Here is a 14,953-nt window from a genome sequence, read left to right on the forward strand (position 1 = left end):
GGCAGTGCTGTGCATTGAGGGTGCTGCCAGGGAAGGGGTCGGTTCCACAGCCACAGTTACAGCTCTGGTCAGGTACATCGGTTGCAGCATGGGAGGTAAATTTGAAGTTTGCTTGTGAAAAAAGAAACAGATGTGGTGCCAGGAGAGGGGCAGAGCAGGACAGCAAAGAGTCACCATTAATGTCCCCACTGATGGTGGAAAACACAAGAAGCCGTTCCCAAAGACGTGTATGGCAGGGAGCAAAGAGAACATGGGGCAGAGAAATGGGGACATTGCGGTGCCACATCCCCATCTCCAGCGAGTCGGGACCTCATAGCAGCGCACCTCGGGCGAGCAGCGCGGGGCTCTCGCATGTCGCGACACGCCCAAAGCAGGAATATCGCCTGTCGGCTTCGCGGCCGCGGCTCGCGGGGGGGTGGGAAACTTGACGACGGCGGGCGCCGGGGCTGCGGGCAGTGGGGCGAGACGGGGTGGGAGCACCCCGCCAGCGCGGGGAGGGGGCGGGCGGGGGCCGCTTTCCAGAGAATACGGTAAACATGTCCGCATCACGTGTGGCCGCCTCCCGCCGGCCGCGGCGCGGGGACCCAGCGAGGGAGGGGCGGGACCGCGCTCCGCAGCCCGCCGGAGGGTGCGGGGCCACTTTAAGAGGCCGCCGGGCGCCGCCGCCTCGCCCTGCCCGGCGCGGAGCATGCGGTAGGGCGGGCAGCGGGCGGCTCCGGCACCATGGGGCTGTGCTACAGCCTGCGCTCCCGCCTGGCCGCTGCGCACCCCTCGGTGCCCTACGGCAGCCGCGGCGAGGCGGACCCGGCGGCGGAGCAGCAGCAGTACGGAGACCCGCAGGTGCGGCACCGGCTGCGGCAGGACCTGGTGGCCAAGGAGCGGGCGGATAAGAAGCGGAGCAAGAGCATCGATAAGACGCTGAAGGCGGAGAAGAGGGAGTACAAGCAGACGCACCGGCTGCTGCTGCTCGGTGAGCGGGGAGCGGGAGGAGGCGGCGAGTCGGCGGCTCCCGGCAGGTGCGGGGCGGCCCGGCGCGGCGTCGCAGTCAGCGCTGGATGCTGCTCCTCGGCCCCCGGGCCGGGCGGTGGGCGGTGGCTGCCGGGGCAGGGCCGGGCCGCGCTCACGTGGCGGCGGCGCCTCAGCGCCTCGAGGCTCCGCGCGGGGCGGGCGGGGCGCGGGGGTCGCGCATCCCGCGGGGCTGCCGCTGCGTCCCTTCTCCCGCGTTAGTTGTCGGCACCGCGAGGAAGGGCGCCGCGTTACACCGGTGCGATCGTTCTGCGCGGAGAAAGCGTGAGGTGTTCGGCGCCCGTTCGTCTCCGAGCTTCGCCGCCGCTGCCTCCCGAAATAGCGGGGCCGGGCCGTGAGGCTCGCTCGGCTCGCGGCCGCCCCGCAGCACCTGCGCGCAGCCCGCCGCGCCCTGCGGGAGGTGCGGCCGCTTCCCGAGGAGACCCCGAGGCCGCAGCCCGAGCTGCTGCGCTGCGCGGCCCCGGGCGGGTGCCGGCCTTCGGTGGCGGCCGCGGGTCCGGTGCCCCTTTGTCAGCACGCGTCGCTCGGAGCTCTGCTGTCAAACGCGGATGGGATGCAGTGCTGTGAGCCGTTCGGAATAGAGGTGGTGTGGAAGTTTGGCGAGTGCCTCCGGAGCTTCCCAGCTGCTGAAGCGTGCGTGGGGCTGCGTGTGCGCAGCGGCAGGGGTTGTGCCAGTCTTCGTGCTGAAAGTTTTGATTCCGGAAACACTGCCTTGTCTCACACGGTTGTAACCGTGCTGGGGAGTGTCTGAAAAGGCGCGTTTCCAGCTGATGGGAGGGGGCAAGGAGTGCTCGTGTAAGGCAGTGAGGTCTGCCTGCTGCAAGCCTGTGGGTGAGGAAATCACACCTTCACCCAGCAGGGCGGGCTGTGCTGGCGTTGTGCTCTGTAGCTTCTTAATGTGTTTCTGTCTGTAAGTCTGTTTTCTAGTGAAGTGCTTGAAAACAAGCTATGAATATATTTTTTTTTCCTACATTAAATTGGGAAGAAAAAAAAAAAACAATAAACTAATGTTGATATTGATCTGCTTGTCCTTATGACCTAAACGTTGTCCAGAAGACTTGTGTGTTCTCCTCAGGTAACGTTTCAGCTGGCTGTTTTCTCGTATTGGTGCTGGCAGGCTGTGCACAGCATTGGATTTTGCAGAAGTGGCATTCCACTTGGAGTGGGTTAAACAACAAATCTGAGTAGTTCAGAGTTATCTGTGCTGAAGCCAACAGAGAGTGCATTCTTTGTCAAAGTACTGATTTATAAATCTGATGGATATGAGTCAGTGTTATGCTGGCAGTGGTTTATTATATTTCAGCCTGGACTTGAATAGCAGGAAGTCACTTTTTGGCCCTCTTGTAAATCTCGGGATGCCTAAGAGACCCATTTCCCCGCTCCTTGCGCAGACAGACAGTTTTCCCGTTGGCTTCCTTCCCTTGCTCAGTCTCCCTGTACCCCACTCTTACAGCTACTTGGTTTTCTCTTTCTAAGCTGAAGCAAGAAGTTTGGAGTGCATTCGGTTGGACTTCATGCGCATCTGCAGGTACTGCTGCAGTAGCTGATGTCTGTGTACCGAGGTGTAGCCCAGGTGCATATGGGTTACATCTGCAGGTTGTGCAAGGCATAATGTTGCCCTGCAGCTGGCCGAGGAAGCAGGAGCATCCAGCTCAGAGCTAAAGCAGTAGCTGAGCCTTCTTCCAACGAAAGGAGGTCACGGTGGGTAAAAAAGCTGGAGAAATGTGGATTGGGGATTTTTCCCCTCTTGATTTAATAGCAAAAGCTTCAAAAGGTACTCATGGCTTCCTGCTTGTGCTCCAAGCTCTGATGTGCTCCTGCACGTCCTTCAGTTCTGTAGCCTAGTTAACTGTAAGGACAACCTGTCTGGTCTTTAGGCATGCTTGCAGTCTGTGTATACCACTTTCCAGGTCCTCTCAGGCTGAACTCACCCATGTGAGAAGTACTTTGAGTTTATTTCTGCAATGGAGAAGGGAACTTGGCTATCTTTGTATGCCATCATAGATAGATGCACTTGTCATCCAGGGTACTTAACTGCAATATATCGAGCTACGGTATAGTGAGTAAGTGCTGTTCTGAATCTTACATAAAAGTGTTTCTAATACTTTCATACTTTGATGAAAATACAAACGCAGGCAGAGCAAATCTGAAGTTTTTGTAGGAGGACTATATTGCACAGGAAGAAAAAAAAAATTACTTAAAGCTAGAAAGTATCAGTGTGAGTAGGAACCATAGTCCCCCTTTCTGTGTGTATGCTGCTTGGTAAGCCACTGGATACCATATAATTAAAGATCGTCTTGTATGGTTTACATTGTGTTTTTTTTTTTTTCCCCCACAGGCTTGTACTTCATTCAGTGCACAAGATGGATGTTGTGCAGTGAATGAGCAGCTATTCAATATTCTTATCCTCCTCATGCAGTGTGTCACCCCGTGCCCTATTTACAGCGCACCATCCGTACCCCAGACTGAATAACGAACTGTTGAACTCGTGGGCTTTTCTGCAGCCCTTGTCACTGCAGGGACTGAATGTTCCATGTCAGTGACTGTGTCTGCATGGTGCTACTGTGAGATGAGGGGGCATCATCCTTTTATGGATGCTGGAGAGGGAAATGCCACTGTGGAAAGGCCAAGGTGAAAGCTGTCTGAAGCTACCATAAAGTTTGTATGTCCCATCTTTGTCTAATGCTAATTTTTCTTGATAGTATTCAGGTTCTTTTGCAGTATTTCATATGTTAAGGGCATGTATCTCATGGCTGTGGAGGCTCAATTGGTCAAGTTTTGGATGCTTTAACAGCAATCCAGGAGGTGCCAGGTGTGGGTTGGTGCCAGCAATTGCAGCACATGTTACTTGTTCTGCTCCAGAAGCTCAGCACCAGAGCAAAGCTGGTCTGGTTCTGCAGGGTATGTTTAATGGTGTCACGCATAATCATCCTTCATGTCATGATTTCCTACCTCGCTGTCAACATCCTAGCACTGCTCTGCCTCCTGCAGGGGCCAGGCAGGCAAGACTGAAGAAGGTATTCTTTTATAAAAAAAATAAACGTGGGCTTAGGTGCTTGATGAGATTCCATCTCATGTGAGCTTGTCACTGTAGACAGTAGTGTCATCATTCAATTACATGTCCCCTTGTTTCTTGTGCACCATGTTTTATGAGCTAAAGGGAGGGTAAGCCCTGGTAAAATAAATATATGATCCTTATTGGAAGATGTGGAAAAGGCATGGAAGAAAAAAAATAGACTAAAACTATAAGGGGAATCTGTATTTTGGTATTTTCAAATTCTTGAGAACAGGATTATTGAAACCTCTTATACCAGTTGGCATTTCTCTTCAGGAAAAGAAGGAATAGGGAGAAAAAAGAAAAAATCTGGGTTCAATCCTGTGGGATGTGAGATACAAGTGCCTCATAACAGGCTGCCCTGCTGCACGACTCAGCATCCTGCACACACACAGGCTCAGAAGGTGGCAGGACTTAATGGGCTGTCATTAGTGGTGAAGTAGGTGTAATTTTTTTCCAACAGGGCTCCCAGTAATTACCAGATACTACAAACACTTAGATGTGGGAATCTGTGGTTTCCATCTGTTGGGTACTTTCCGTTGCAGGCATGATGATCCTGCTGCAGACACCAGGAGGTGGTACGCTAATTATAGGTATCTTCATGATGAAGACAAGTCCTACTCTGTTCCCACTGTTGTATACAGAATGCACTCTATGGCACAGAGTGTTGTCCCTTAAGCAAGGATCCTCTGGATGTGGAGCATATTTCCCTGAAAGAAAATACCTGGAAAGCTTTGCAAGCTTAAACAAGGCTTTAACCAATATGCAAGCAGTGCTAGCTCCAGGAGCTGTGCTGCAGTTTGGTGAATGTTCTCTAGAACAAAGTGGTGTCTTCAGCAGTAGCACCTCTGTGCTTTGGGTCGCTTGTTACAGTAGTTCTGCTGTTCACTATTTAGAATTTCATACTAAGGAGTCAGACAAGCAGTTCATCATTCTTTGACTTTTTTTTCCTCTTTGAATGCTGCTGACCCTGACTTTTTCTTTGTAGCATCTCCACATAAACAAAACAAAATCATTAATGTCAGGCAGACGCATGGCATGGAGAGCTTCAGCTGGCATATTTGAAATCTGGCAAAGTTAGAGCTTCAAACGGGGTCTGCAATGGGAGGTGTCAAGAAACCTGCATCTGCACTGCTATAGAAGTGTCATGATGGAGGACTGCTGTGGGTGGCATGCTATTGTTGCTAGGTTGGTCCCAGCCAGAACTGCCAAATAATTGCTTTTACAGTTGCATCTAATGCTAATGGGGTTGTTCATGTAAGCATGGATCGCTGTGGGGAAGGGGCTGAGAGGTCTGGGGAATTCCCTGATTCCTAGTGACAGTAGCAGCCATGCACAGTGTGGTTATAGACATACATCTCTTCTCCTTCATATAGGCATTGTCTGTGTTAGTGGTAACCTGTGTTTTTACTCACTACGTGCCTGATGGGGTAGAGATCATAATAAGTGACTGAGGAAAGGCCATATTCATGTATAGTCAGGGATCTAATTTCAGGGTTTTATCAGACTTTTTTTTTTTTTTTTTTTTTTAAACTGAGACTGTACCCCCAGCATGTGCTGGTTTTGGTTGTTGATTCTGGTTTTTTGTTCTGTCTGTTTATTCTGAAGGAAAGCAGCAGTGTTTATTCTCCTCCTGTAGAGGAAGGATGGCTGCTGGATCTCCTGGTAGCTGGCTGTACCTGAGTGAAACCACCACGTTTCTTGCCTGTAAGAAATTAAGGCTTACTCAGCATGCATGCTGGCAGGAGCCCAAAGTGTGTTGTTAGGGCAGGTGACTCCCATGAAGCTTTTCTTCAGAAATGGGAAGAACTTTTTCACTTGCATTCTTTCCAGAGAAGACAAAAATTTCTTGGTTGCTCCTGTGCAGCTGTTACCTCTGTCTGCACTGAAGCATCTTAAATTGAGCTGTTCTCTGTGCTAGGGTTTCTGTAGGCTGGAGTGCTATGGTTGGGAGTAGCTCATGGGGAGCACCAGCACTAAGGAGATGAGAGGAGGACAGAACCCAAGCTGATGTCTCTTAAAAGAAAATGTACTTTGAAAATAAATTGAAAAAAGGAACAGGAAAAGAAGAGAGAGAGTACCGAGTGCCTTCATGTTATTTATTGTTCAAATTTATACTGCTGCAATAAAGTAGAAGCAAAGTCCTTTTGTCTGATGTGTGACGTGCTTGTGAAGTTTCTGGAGCTGCCTATAGAAATGCAGCTCAGACTCTCCTCAGTTTTCCAGCATTTACTTTACATGTGTCGGAGCTGTGCTTGTGTTGAAGGGGCATCTTTGGTGGGCCAGGCAGGACTGGCATGTACCTGGAGGTAAAATAACTGGTAGAAATCATTTGGTTTCGTCCCTTGAGATGGGTGAAAATGTTCCAATGCTGGAGGAATGTAGCTGTAGGTCCAGCTGTGACGGCTCTGGGCTTTGATGTCTGCCCATATTCATCTGTTAGAACAATAATTTCTTGTTCTTATAGCTTCCTTGGGAAGGAGAAATGAGAGACTCACAATGTCATCCCACCTTGACTCCAGATAGACACTACACCCTCATGGTCATGCATGTTATTGCTGCAGGTTGGAGAACAAGTTTCTCAGGTGACTTCCTTTCTGTTTTTCAACAGAAATGTGAACAGTTTTTGTCCCTTCTGTGCTGTTGATACCTGCACATCTTGATAAGGTGTGTTCACATTCATGAAAAGAAGCCACGAAGAGCACAGTTACCTCTAACTGCCTGTATTTCTGCCTTGTCACCTTTAAATCTGGGAGTGTACTTATTCACAAATATGCATGATTTCACTGAATATCCTTCAAAGTAGTATAAATTTAAAAAGGCAAGGAAAAAACTTGCCAATTCCCTAAAGTAAAAACAAATCCAGATACTTGTTATAAGAATACCCAGCTGCCAGCTGTGTTAATCCATAATATTCTAGATATTTGGACCTGAGGGATATTTCTCAAGAAGAGAATGTGAACTCCCTGGTCAAACAGGACACTGTAAGCTTTATAAATACAGCTGAAGTTTTCTTCATTTCCACTCATACGTTCCCTCTGCAAAGAAGATTCACCAAATCTGTGTATGAGCAGCACTTCTAAGATTTGTATGTCACAAAAAAAAAAAACCTTTGAGTATTCTCTGTATTGAGGAGTGTGGGTGGGAAGGGTGGTTAAACAGGCATCACAAAGTTGCTACTAGTTGCTTTCCAAGTGAAACGAGAGGTGTGCTGAGGAGGTTGTATTGATTCCCAATAAGGAGAAAGATGCAGTTCTACAATCTAGTCCTGCTCTGATTAGCTACTTCTCCTGTCTCCTTCGTAGTGTGTTGGAAGTGGGGGAAGTGCTGAAATCCCTGGGAAAACCCAATTAATGTCTGTTTGCAAGCTGGAGGAAGAATTTGAGTAATTTTCCTCCTACTGAAGGATTGTTATTTTTCTAAATCCTAAGCACAGCTAACCATTCTTGCAAGGAAGGATTTTCATAGATGTTAGCAAAGCACCAAATAAACCAGTGCCTCCCATCTCCTGATTTGCCCGCCTTGATGCTAAGCATGGCCCAGGGTTGTCCCGGTGTCCAGCATATATTAATATATATTAAAGAGCTGAATCCACACACTCCTGCATGTGCACAGGTTCGCAGGCTTGTTTGCACGTTGCAGTGTTGCCTCAGCTTTGTGACTTTGACCTCCAGGAAGTCTATCGGGTTCAGTGGAAAAACAAATGGAGAGAGGGCCCAGCCCCTTGCCATCCCACATGTGGACGTGCTGTGTGGGGATGGCACTTACTGCAGTCCCATTGGGAGAGAACTGCAAGAGCTTCTTGTGGCCACAGCCACTGCAGCTTCCCCGGTGTGCTGAAGGTGATTTATTTGTAGGGTAGAAGTAAATGTAACGTGAGTGGGGAAAAGTATTTTTATGTGGATTTTTGCAAATGATCAAGTAGCTTCAGGTGTGAACCAAGCCCTACATGAGGCTGCATTCCTACCCTTCCCCACCTTGGGGGGCAGTTCTCCCATCTGTGCCTATTGTGAGTTATAGGAGCACTATGCCAAACTAAGTTGCTTTCAATTTAGTTTTTCAGTTTTTTCAACGCCTTTCCCGAAGGCGTACTTTGGGGACACTCCTTTGATTACTGAAATTGAGTTGTATCTCAACCAAGCATGTTACTGGCTACTGAGTGGCAGGTGGCAATCGATGACAGAGATTCTAACATGTGAGCCACTGAGCATTTGCTGTGGGCCAGCACGTGCAGCAACCCAAGGCAAGTGAAGGGAGTTCTACTATGCTTGGCCCTGCAGTTTACAGGAATTTTGTAAAGCTTTTTGTTCCACAGCAGTTGGCATATGCTTGTGGAGAACCCAGCTCTGTTTTCTCATCAGCATGAACAAAAATAACTTCAGAGCTACATTTTTACTGTAAGTATCGTGTTTTTCTGTCAAGCTAAAACCAGCAGAATTCCCTGGGGACTGAGCTGTCATTTTATTCCCTGCTGAGCCTGAAGGGGCTCCATTTTCACCTCCTCCATCCAGTGCTGGGTGACAAGAGGAGCTGTGAGGCTGTGCAGCCTCTGGGCTCTGTTTGCAGCATGAGGTTCAGGCTGATGGGTGTAAGGCATCTGCTCTGTTGGGTTGCGTATGGGGAGTGTGGTTTCTGTCTCTGGTACAAACTTGCTATTTTGAACTTATAGTAATGCCTTGCACTACTGGAGACCTGTTTCAGGCATCAAAGTGAGGCAACCACTTTACATTAGTTCTTTCTGACTCTTTGCTTATGGTACTTTGACTGGGGCGCTGAGAGCCCTGCAGGCCTGCTGTTTCTTCCCTTGGATTCTATCAGCTCTGCAGGTTTCTTGACAGAGCTAGTTTCAGCCACCAGCATTGCTGGTACATCTCTGTGCTGACACAGGCTGTGATGTGCTGCGACTGTCGCAGGCTGAGTGGTCATGGTGGGCCCTGCTGCAGGGCATGGCCAACCCCCTCATGGACCTTTTGCTGTGCCTTGGCCTGGCACCGTGGCCCCTTCCACTGCCTTTCCTGCCCACCCTCAGCACTATTTGTCAGTCATTGGCTGTGTTTGGTTGGTTTTGCATTTTTCCTGGTGGCTTTTATGCTGAAATCTCAGTGTTGCTGATCAGTTGGGGGCGAGGGGGATGTTCTGGAACATTGGGGAATTTGTGGAGGTTTGGCTTTACAGGGGGAGGAAACAGACACTGAGGAAGAAGGGCATGCTTTTGGGAGCTGACAGTCTGCACCTAGACTGTTTTTCTGTAAATACCAGATAAAACTCTCTGCATGGAAGAAAAATACTGCATAATATAGTCCCATGATGTTTTCCCTGCCTTCTTCCCACACAGGAAAATCATGATTTGATAGTCCCAGTTTTTCTCTGGTGATTAGAAATGTAAAACAACTACCTTTTAGACGAAAGCTCAGAAATACTTTGTGCTCTAAACCTGACTCCTCAATGCCACCAGTGTTCTCGGTTCTCTCATTTCTTTCAGCTTCTGGGAAGGCTTTTCACTTGTCTGTAGCATTTCATGCTGCCCCACCTGCAAAGGCGGTGAGTGATGTTGGTCTTGATTCCCAGATAATTTCAGAAGAATATATATTTGTTTTTAAATACTTCAAATATTCATAAAGAAAGCTTTCTAGTTTTGCATATCCCTTGATATCTATGATAATTTCTTACATGTGTAAATTGTTGAATCCAAAAGCTTACTGCTACTGAAAAGCTGAAAGCAATTTGCAAAGGCCTGTGTGATGATCAAATTGAAATTCTGTTCCTGGGCTTTGGATCAAACCAAGAGTTTGTGTTGCAAACCCGAAGCAGTCCCAGTGGTTTTGGTATTGGAGCAAGGGCTCTCACCTGTGTGTCACTGTTCCCCAGCCAACACACTGACAGATCAATCACAAAACCATTCTTAATCCTCCTCAGAGAGCCACCTAGGTCAGCTTGAGTACCACTATCTGTCCCAAACTGTGGTTTTACTGTGTGGAGGAGTTAAGACCCCGTGGTATGTGAAACTTCCTTTACTGTCAAACAATTCTCTATTAGAAGGCTTGAGAATCTGTTGCTTCCAGTTGAGGCTTAAGTAAAACCTGAACACTGCAAAGACATTTACAATTCAGGCTTATTTTGGGAGGGGGTGAGGAAAGTCTTGATAAGTTATGCACTTGACCACATGTAGTTAAAAATATTATTTGGAATATAAACTTCCTTGTCTGAAGACCAGCTTTATGCACTAAGTCAAAGAGCACAAAAAGCAGTTCTCCTCCCAGCCTCCATAAGTATACCTTAATGCTGCTGAATCCTGGAAATTATGCTGGGCATGCTTTTTAAATGTTGATTTTGACTTCTTGCCTGGGACCAAGTGTAAAGTCTTTCCAAGGAAATACTTAGAAGACTTGCGATGAAACCCAAAAGCTACTGCCAAACCTTAGTTTTTAGAAGGGGAGTAGGGGCAATCTAGACTGTTAAAAACTTCCAGTTGTTTGTAATTAAATCCACTTCTTCTGTGCACAATAAACATATACTTAGAAAAAGATCCTTTTACATAATACTTACGTGGTTTACTTCTGTTCTTCAGCTGCTAAAAATCAAGCAGTAGGTCTGCTATTTCAGTCTGGAAGGTTACTGGAAGCTGGGAAACCAGGAGCGATGCAGCTGTGCCGCCACAGTGGCACGTACCCTCTTCATCCTGCGGTGACATGCAGGTTGAGCTGGGGAATCCTTATCTCATTGTGAACCATCCTTCCCACTTAGCTAGCTGAAACTTGTTTGGGATTGACAGGGATGAGAACAAAGAGGAGATAAAAATATCCCATCCACATGTTGCTCCTTGCCAGCAGCAGAACCACTCCATAGCCTTGGTGAAAGCTGTGGGACTGCAAGAACATCTTGTCGGATAGCTTGCTGCCAGGAGGGCTGGCAGGAGACAGGACCACTAAATCCTCATGGCTCTCCCCACCCTGATTTGGTCTGCCAGTGTTCCTTCAAGTCTGCTGCTGTCTTTCATTGAGAGAAGTAGAAGTACAGGGTGGGAACACTAGCAGCTATTGGGACAGCAGGTCAGGAGGTGTCCTGGGACGTTCAAGGAAAGGCTGGATGTTGTGTTGAGGGACATGGTTTAGTAGGAGCTATTGGGAATAGGTGAACGGTTGGACTGGGTGATCTTTTAGGTCTTTTCCAACCTTGGTGATTCTATGATTCTATGAAGCTGCTGCCAGGCATGCTGTCAAGAAGCTCTGTGCAGACAGAAAAAGAGGCTGCAGCTTCCCCTGTGTAAGGGAGGAAGGCTACCAGGCTGAGGCAGCGTGATTGATTTGTGGTGCCTTTGCTTGTGTCCTGGAGGAAGGAACTGCTCCAGGTTCTGAAGCAATTTGTATCTTGTTTTTTGTCATTTCTGAAGTCACCTCCAGCACGGTTGTTGGTTAATAGCAGGCATGAAATTTTGTTTGTTCATATACATATGTTATGGCTGCAGAAGTGCCACCACATCTTTTCTTGTAGACATGTGTTTCACCAAGCAAAGTGCGAAAACCCTCTGATTTTCATTGATAATGAAGTTGCATTAAAAAAGGCGAACATAATGTTTTGGTTTAACTGCTGTTGCTCTGCTAGTATCACTGGGATTTCCAGTCTCATGGTGAAAGGGATGTGCAGCAGAATGCATTCAAGCCTGAATGTGTGTTTATCCAGGAGGTAAACTTTGCATTTACCTTTGTCAAGGAAGGGAATTTTTCCTAGGACAGCGTGAAGAAATTGTCACTTGGCAAGTAAGTCACAGGTGATGTGAAACAGTAGAGAGGAGGTACAAAAAGAGTAGAGAAGAATAACTGAGAGGTATTGCCCAATAAATGATGCAAGGACAACCACAAAGCCCTCCAGAGCAGATTTGTTAGGATTTGAAATGAAAACCCCAGTTGGTTGCTGAGATTATCACCCAGCATATGGCAGGGAATGTCACAGAGAGGTAGAATTAGCTGCTAATGATCTAGACACCACTTGTAAACAGATGTCTGCAGTAGTCACAACTGTGTGTTTAATTCAGCTGAAATCTGGATTACTTAACAGGCTCAGCATGGTGCTCGAATACTTGGGATCTTCTTTTCCATGTTCTCACTTGGTAGAGACTAAACTTCAGATCTCCTGCATCTCGCTTGGCTGTTTTTTAATCATTGAGACTGCTGAATTCACTGGTACCTGTCTTGTTTCCTTGGAGTTTTCCTGGTTGCTGTGTCTGCCACACCTGACAGCACTCACTGCACAGCCTAAGCCAGCTGTGGAAACTGTCTGCTTCATTACGTATATCCACCTTGGTATCTTCTGTTGTTATTTATAAATACATTTATGAATTTGTATTTAAAATTTATTTCTGAACACCTAATGTAAGCGACCTAAATTGAATTCCTATTTGATAATTTTTATGATGATGAAATTGTGGCTTTGACTTCTGGAAAACTCCTGTGTCGTTTTCAGAATGTCAGTTACTAGGTAGTTGGACCTCAGAATTCCTCTGGAATAAATTAAGTGCTGAGTGATTATTCCAATAATACCATTGGCACAGGCAACAGCTAGCTATTCAACTTGAACCCATGTTGCTTCAAAGTCTTTGGAAACTGTGGGATCCACCTGCTGCTTGTAAGATTAAGTTTGCAGTTTAAACCCATGTTCTCCTGACTCATGATCTCTGTCTGCCCTGGCACATCTGTTCTGAACTGAAGTGCATTCAGGCAGTTCTCCTGATTGTTTTGTATACCAACACCAAAAGGATTGTTCCAGGTTGTTTGTTTTTCTTTACAGTTTCATGAAGCGAAAAGCCCTGAAGCAGCTTTGAGCGGTGCCTTGCAGCATCCCGTGTCTGCTTTCTAGGATGGGCAGCTATTGCCCAACCTGTGATTCACACACTAAGTTTTGATGAATAACCTCATTCAGGGTGGCGTGCACCAGCTCAAAAATGTCACAGCTAGAGAAACTGTTAAAATTGGGTATGTACTGCTAGTTATTCCTTTAAAAAACCTTATTTCTTAATCTGAACTAATCACAGAACATTACAGAAGGATTCCTTGCAGACATAAGTACTGTTCTCAGTTACTTTATACCCTACTTTTGTTTGCCTATCTTTTGTTGACAAATGTGGATTTATAGGGCAGTTTTCTTTGATTGCTTCCCTTTCAACTTTGCCTGTGCCTTTTTATAATTGCAGATGATTTTTGACATACAAGCAGCACTTACACGAGTGCATTTTTGTAGGACAGATGGTGTAGTTGTCTAAGCTTTGGCAGGCTAGTCTGTATGCTTTAGGCTGTGTTGTTAAGTACACCTTCCTTGTTATGTTTCTGCTCTCTTAAAATTATTAACTGGCATACTTTCTAAAATGCTGACAAGGATGTTTTTAAACATTCTGAAGGACACTGACTACTGTTGAATAAAGTGATGGGGAAGTACAGTGCTGCAGGCACAGGAAAAATAAGAGGTTATGAAACTTCTTATTCTTCAGTGTTTCCTTACATTCTTTTTCTGTTAAGCAATCAGTATTAATGAGAAATGTATTCTCTGCCTTCCTCCTTGAGAAAACCATATGGTACTTTAAAATACTGTAGTGAAAAGTACTGAGTTTATTGGCCAAAACTGAGGAAGAGTAAAACATAGAAGTTATTAAAAACAAGGATGTTATCAAATGCAGCGTAATATTGGCAGAAGTTTGAACAGAATGATTTTTTTCAGGCTGACAGACGGTGACTTAAGTCAAGAGCCTGGTTATCCTGTTCATCCCTGTTTCATAGGGGAGCAGGGGAAGAAAACTCCCTAGGGAACAAGTTTCATGCAGTCAGAGAAATTGAAACATTACTGCAACCCATGGAGAATGGAGGTGTCTGTGATGTTCTGGGGGTAAAATCGTAGAGCTGGATCCTGGGTCTGACAGTGAGCAGCCCAAGCTCCATGCTGGCATCCTACAGGACTTGGCCACTGCAAGAAGGAAGATGGGAAGGATGCAGTGGGATGTGGGTGTCTATGATGACCAGAGGATGCTATTAAGGCCAGGGAAAACGGTGAAAAGGCAGTGCTGCTGCTCTGCCCTTAAAGGACTGCAGCAACTCCTGCCTTTCCCTTGAAGCAAAGTGGTGCTTGCATCTTCATTCCCAGTTTCTTTCATTTCCTGAACAGATGCATTCTCCTACTTTCTACACTTTCTACACTATCCAGAGCAAATGCATTACATGGAGGAAAAAAATAATTCTGAAACAGTTCAACTGTTTTCTTGTCCCTTTAGTCCTTTTTATCACTTTGTGTGATTATTTGGAAGGATAACTATGTGCCAACCTTGAATGCTTAATGTTGGGACTAACTTTTGCTTGCTGTTTACCAGAATAGCAGGGTCACTGTGTAACAGCAAAAGTGTAAGCAAATGTCAGCATATGGGTCACTGATATTTTAACAGAAGGCTCTGATTAATAATAGAACAAGGTGGTGGATTTTAGGGTGGGTTAAATTTATTGCAGGAGCGCCCTCAAGTGCTGGTACAATTTAAAGGTCTGATGTTCTCTCTCACAGGACACCACTGCGGGTTCGTTAGCTGGTGCTTGATGCTTTGACATGTTTAGCCCTGTAAGAGCATATGCATTACTGTGGTGTAGAGTTCAGTGCTTGCCAGAAACTGTGAGATTATTTTAAGTAAATAGCAGCATGAAACCAACGTGTGCTGGTTTGGGGTTTCTTCTTAAATTGCTGTGTGGTGAAGAAGCTTTTGTCAGGACCAGTTTGGTGGAAGTGATGGTAGAAGCAGTCCTGGGTGCAGGAGCTTCCTTCAGACAGGTTCTTGGTGAGCCAGGTCCCATAGGATTCCAGTTTGTAGTTCAGGGTGCTCAGTGTCAGCAGAGCCAAGTGCAC

General features: G+C 46.7%; 1 protein-coding gene across 1 annotated transcript in view; it reads left to right on the plus strand.

Moving 5' to 3' along the window:
• The first annotated feature begins 661 nt into the window (after positions 1-661).
• The window catches only part of GNAS (GNAS complex locus), a 132,421-nt gene continuing 118,129 nt past the window's right edge, over positions 662-14,953 (plus strand). Inside the window, exon 1 of the mRNA XM_052684318.1 lies at positions 662-970. Within this exon, the coding sequence (XP_052540278.1) occupies positions 724-970 (247 nt within the window). The 5' untranslated portion in view covers positions 662-723. The remainder of the gene's footprint in view (positions 971-14,953) is intronic.

This window comes from Tympanuchus pallidicinctus, unplaced genomic scaffold (genome assembly GCF_026119805.1).
Source record: "Tympanuchus pallidicinctus isolate F22 unplaced genomic scaffold, pur_lepc_1.0 scaffold20, whole genome shotgun sequence".
NCBI classification, from domain to species: domain Eukaryota; kingdom Metazoa; phylum Chordata; class Aves; order Galliformes; family Phasianidae; genus Tympanuchus; species Tympanuchus pallidicinctus.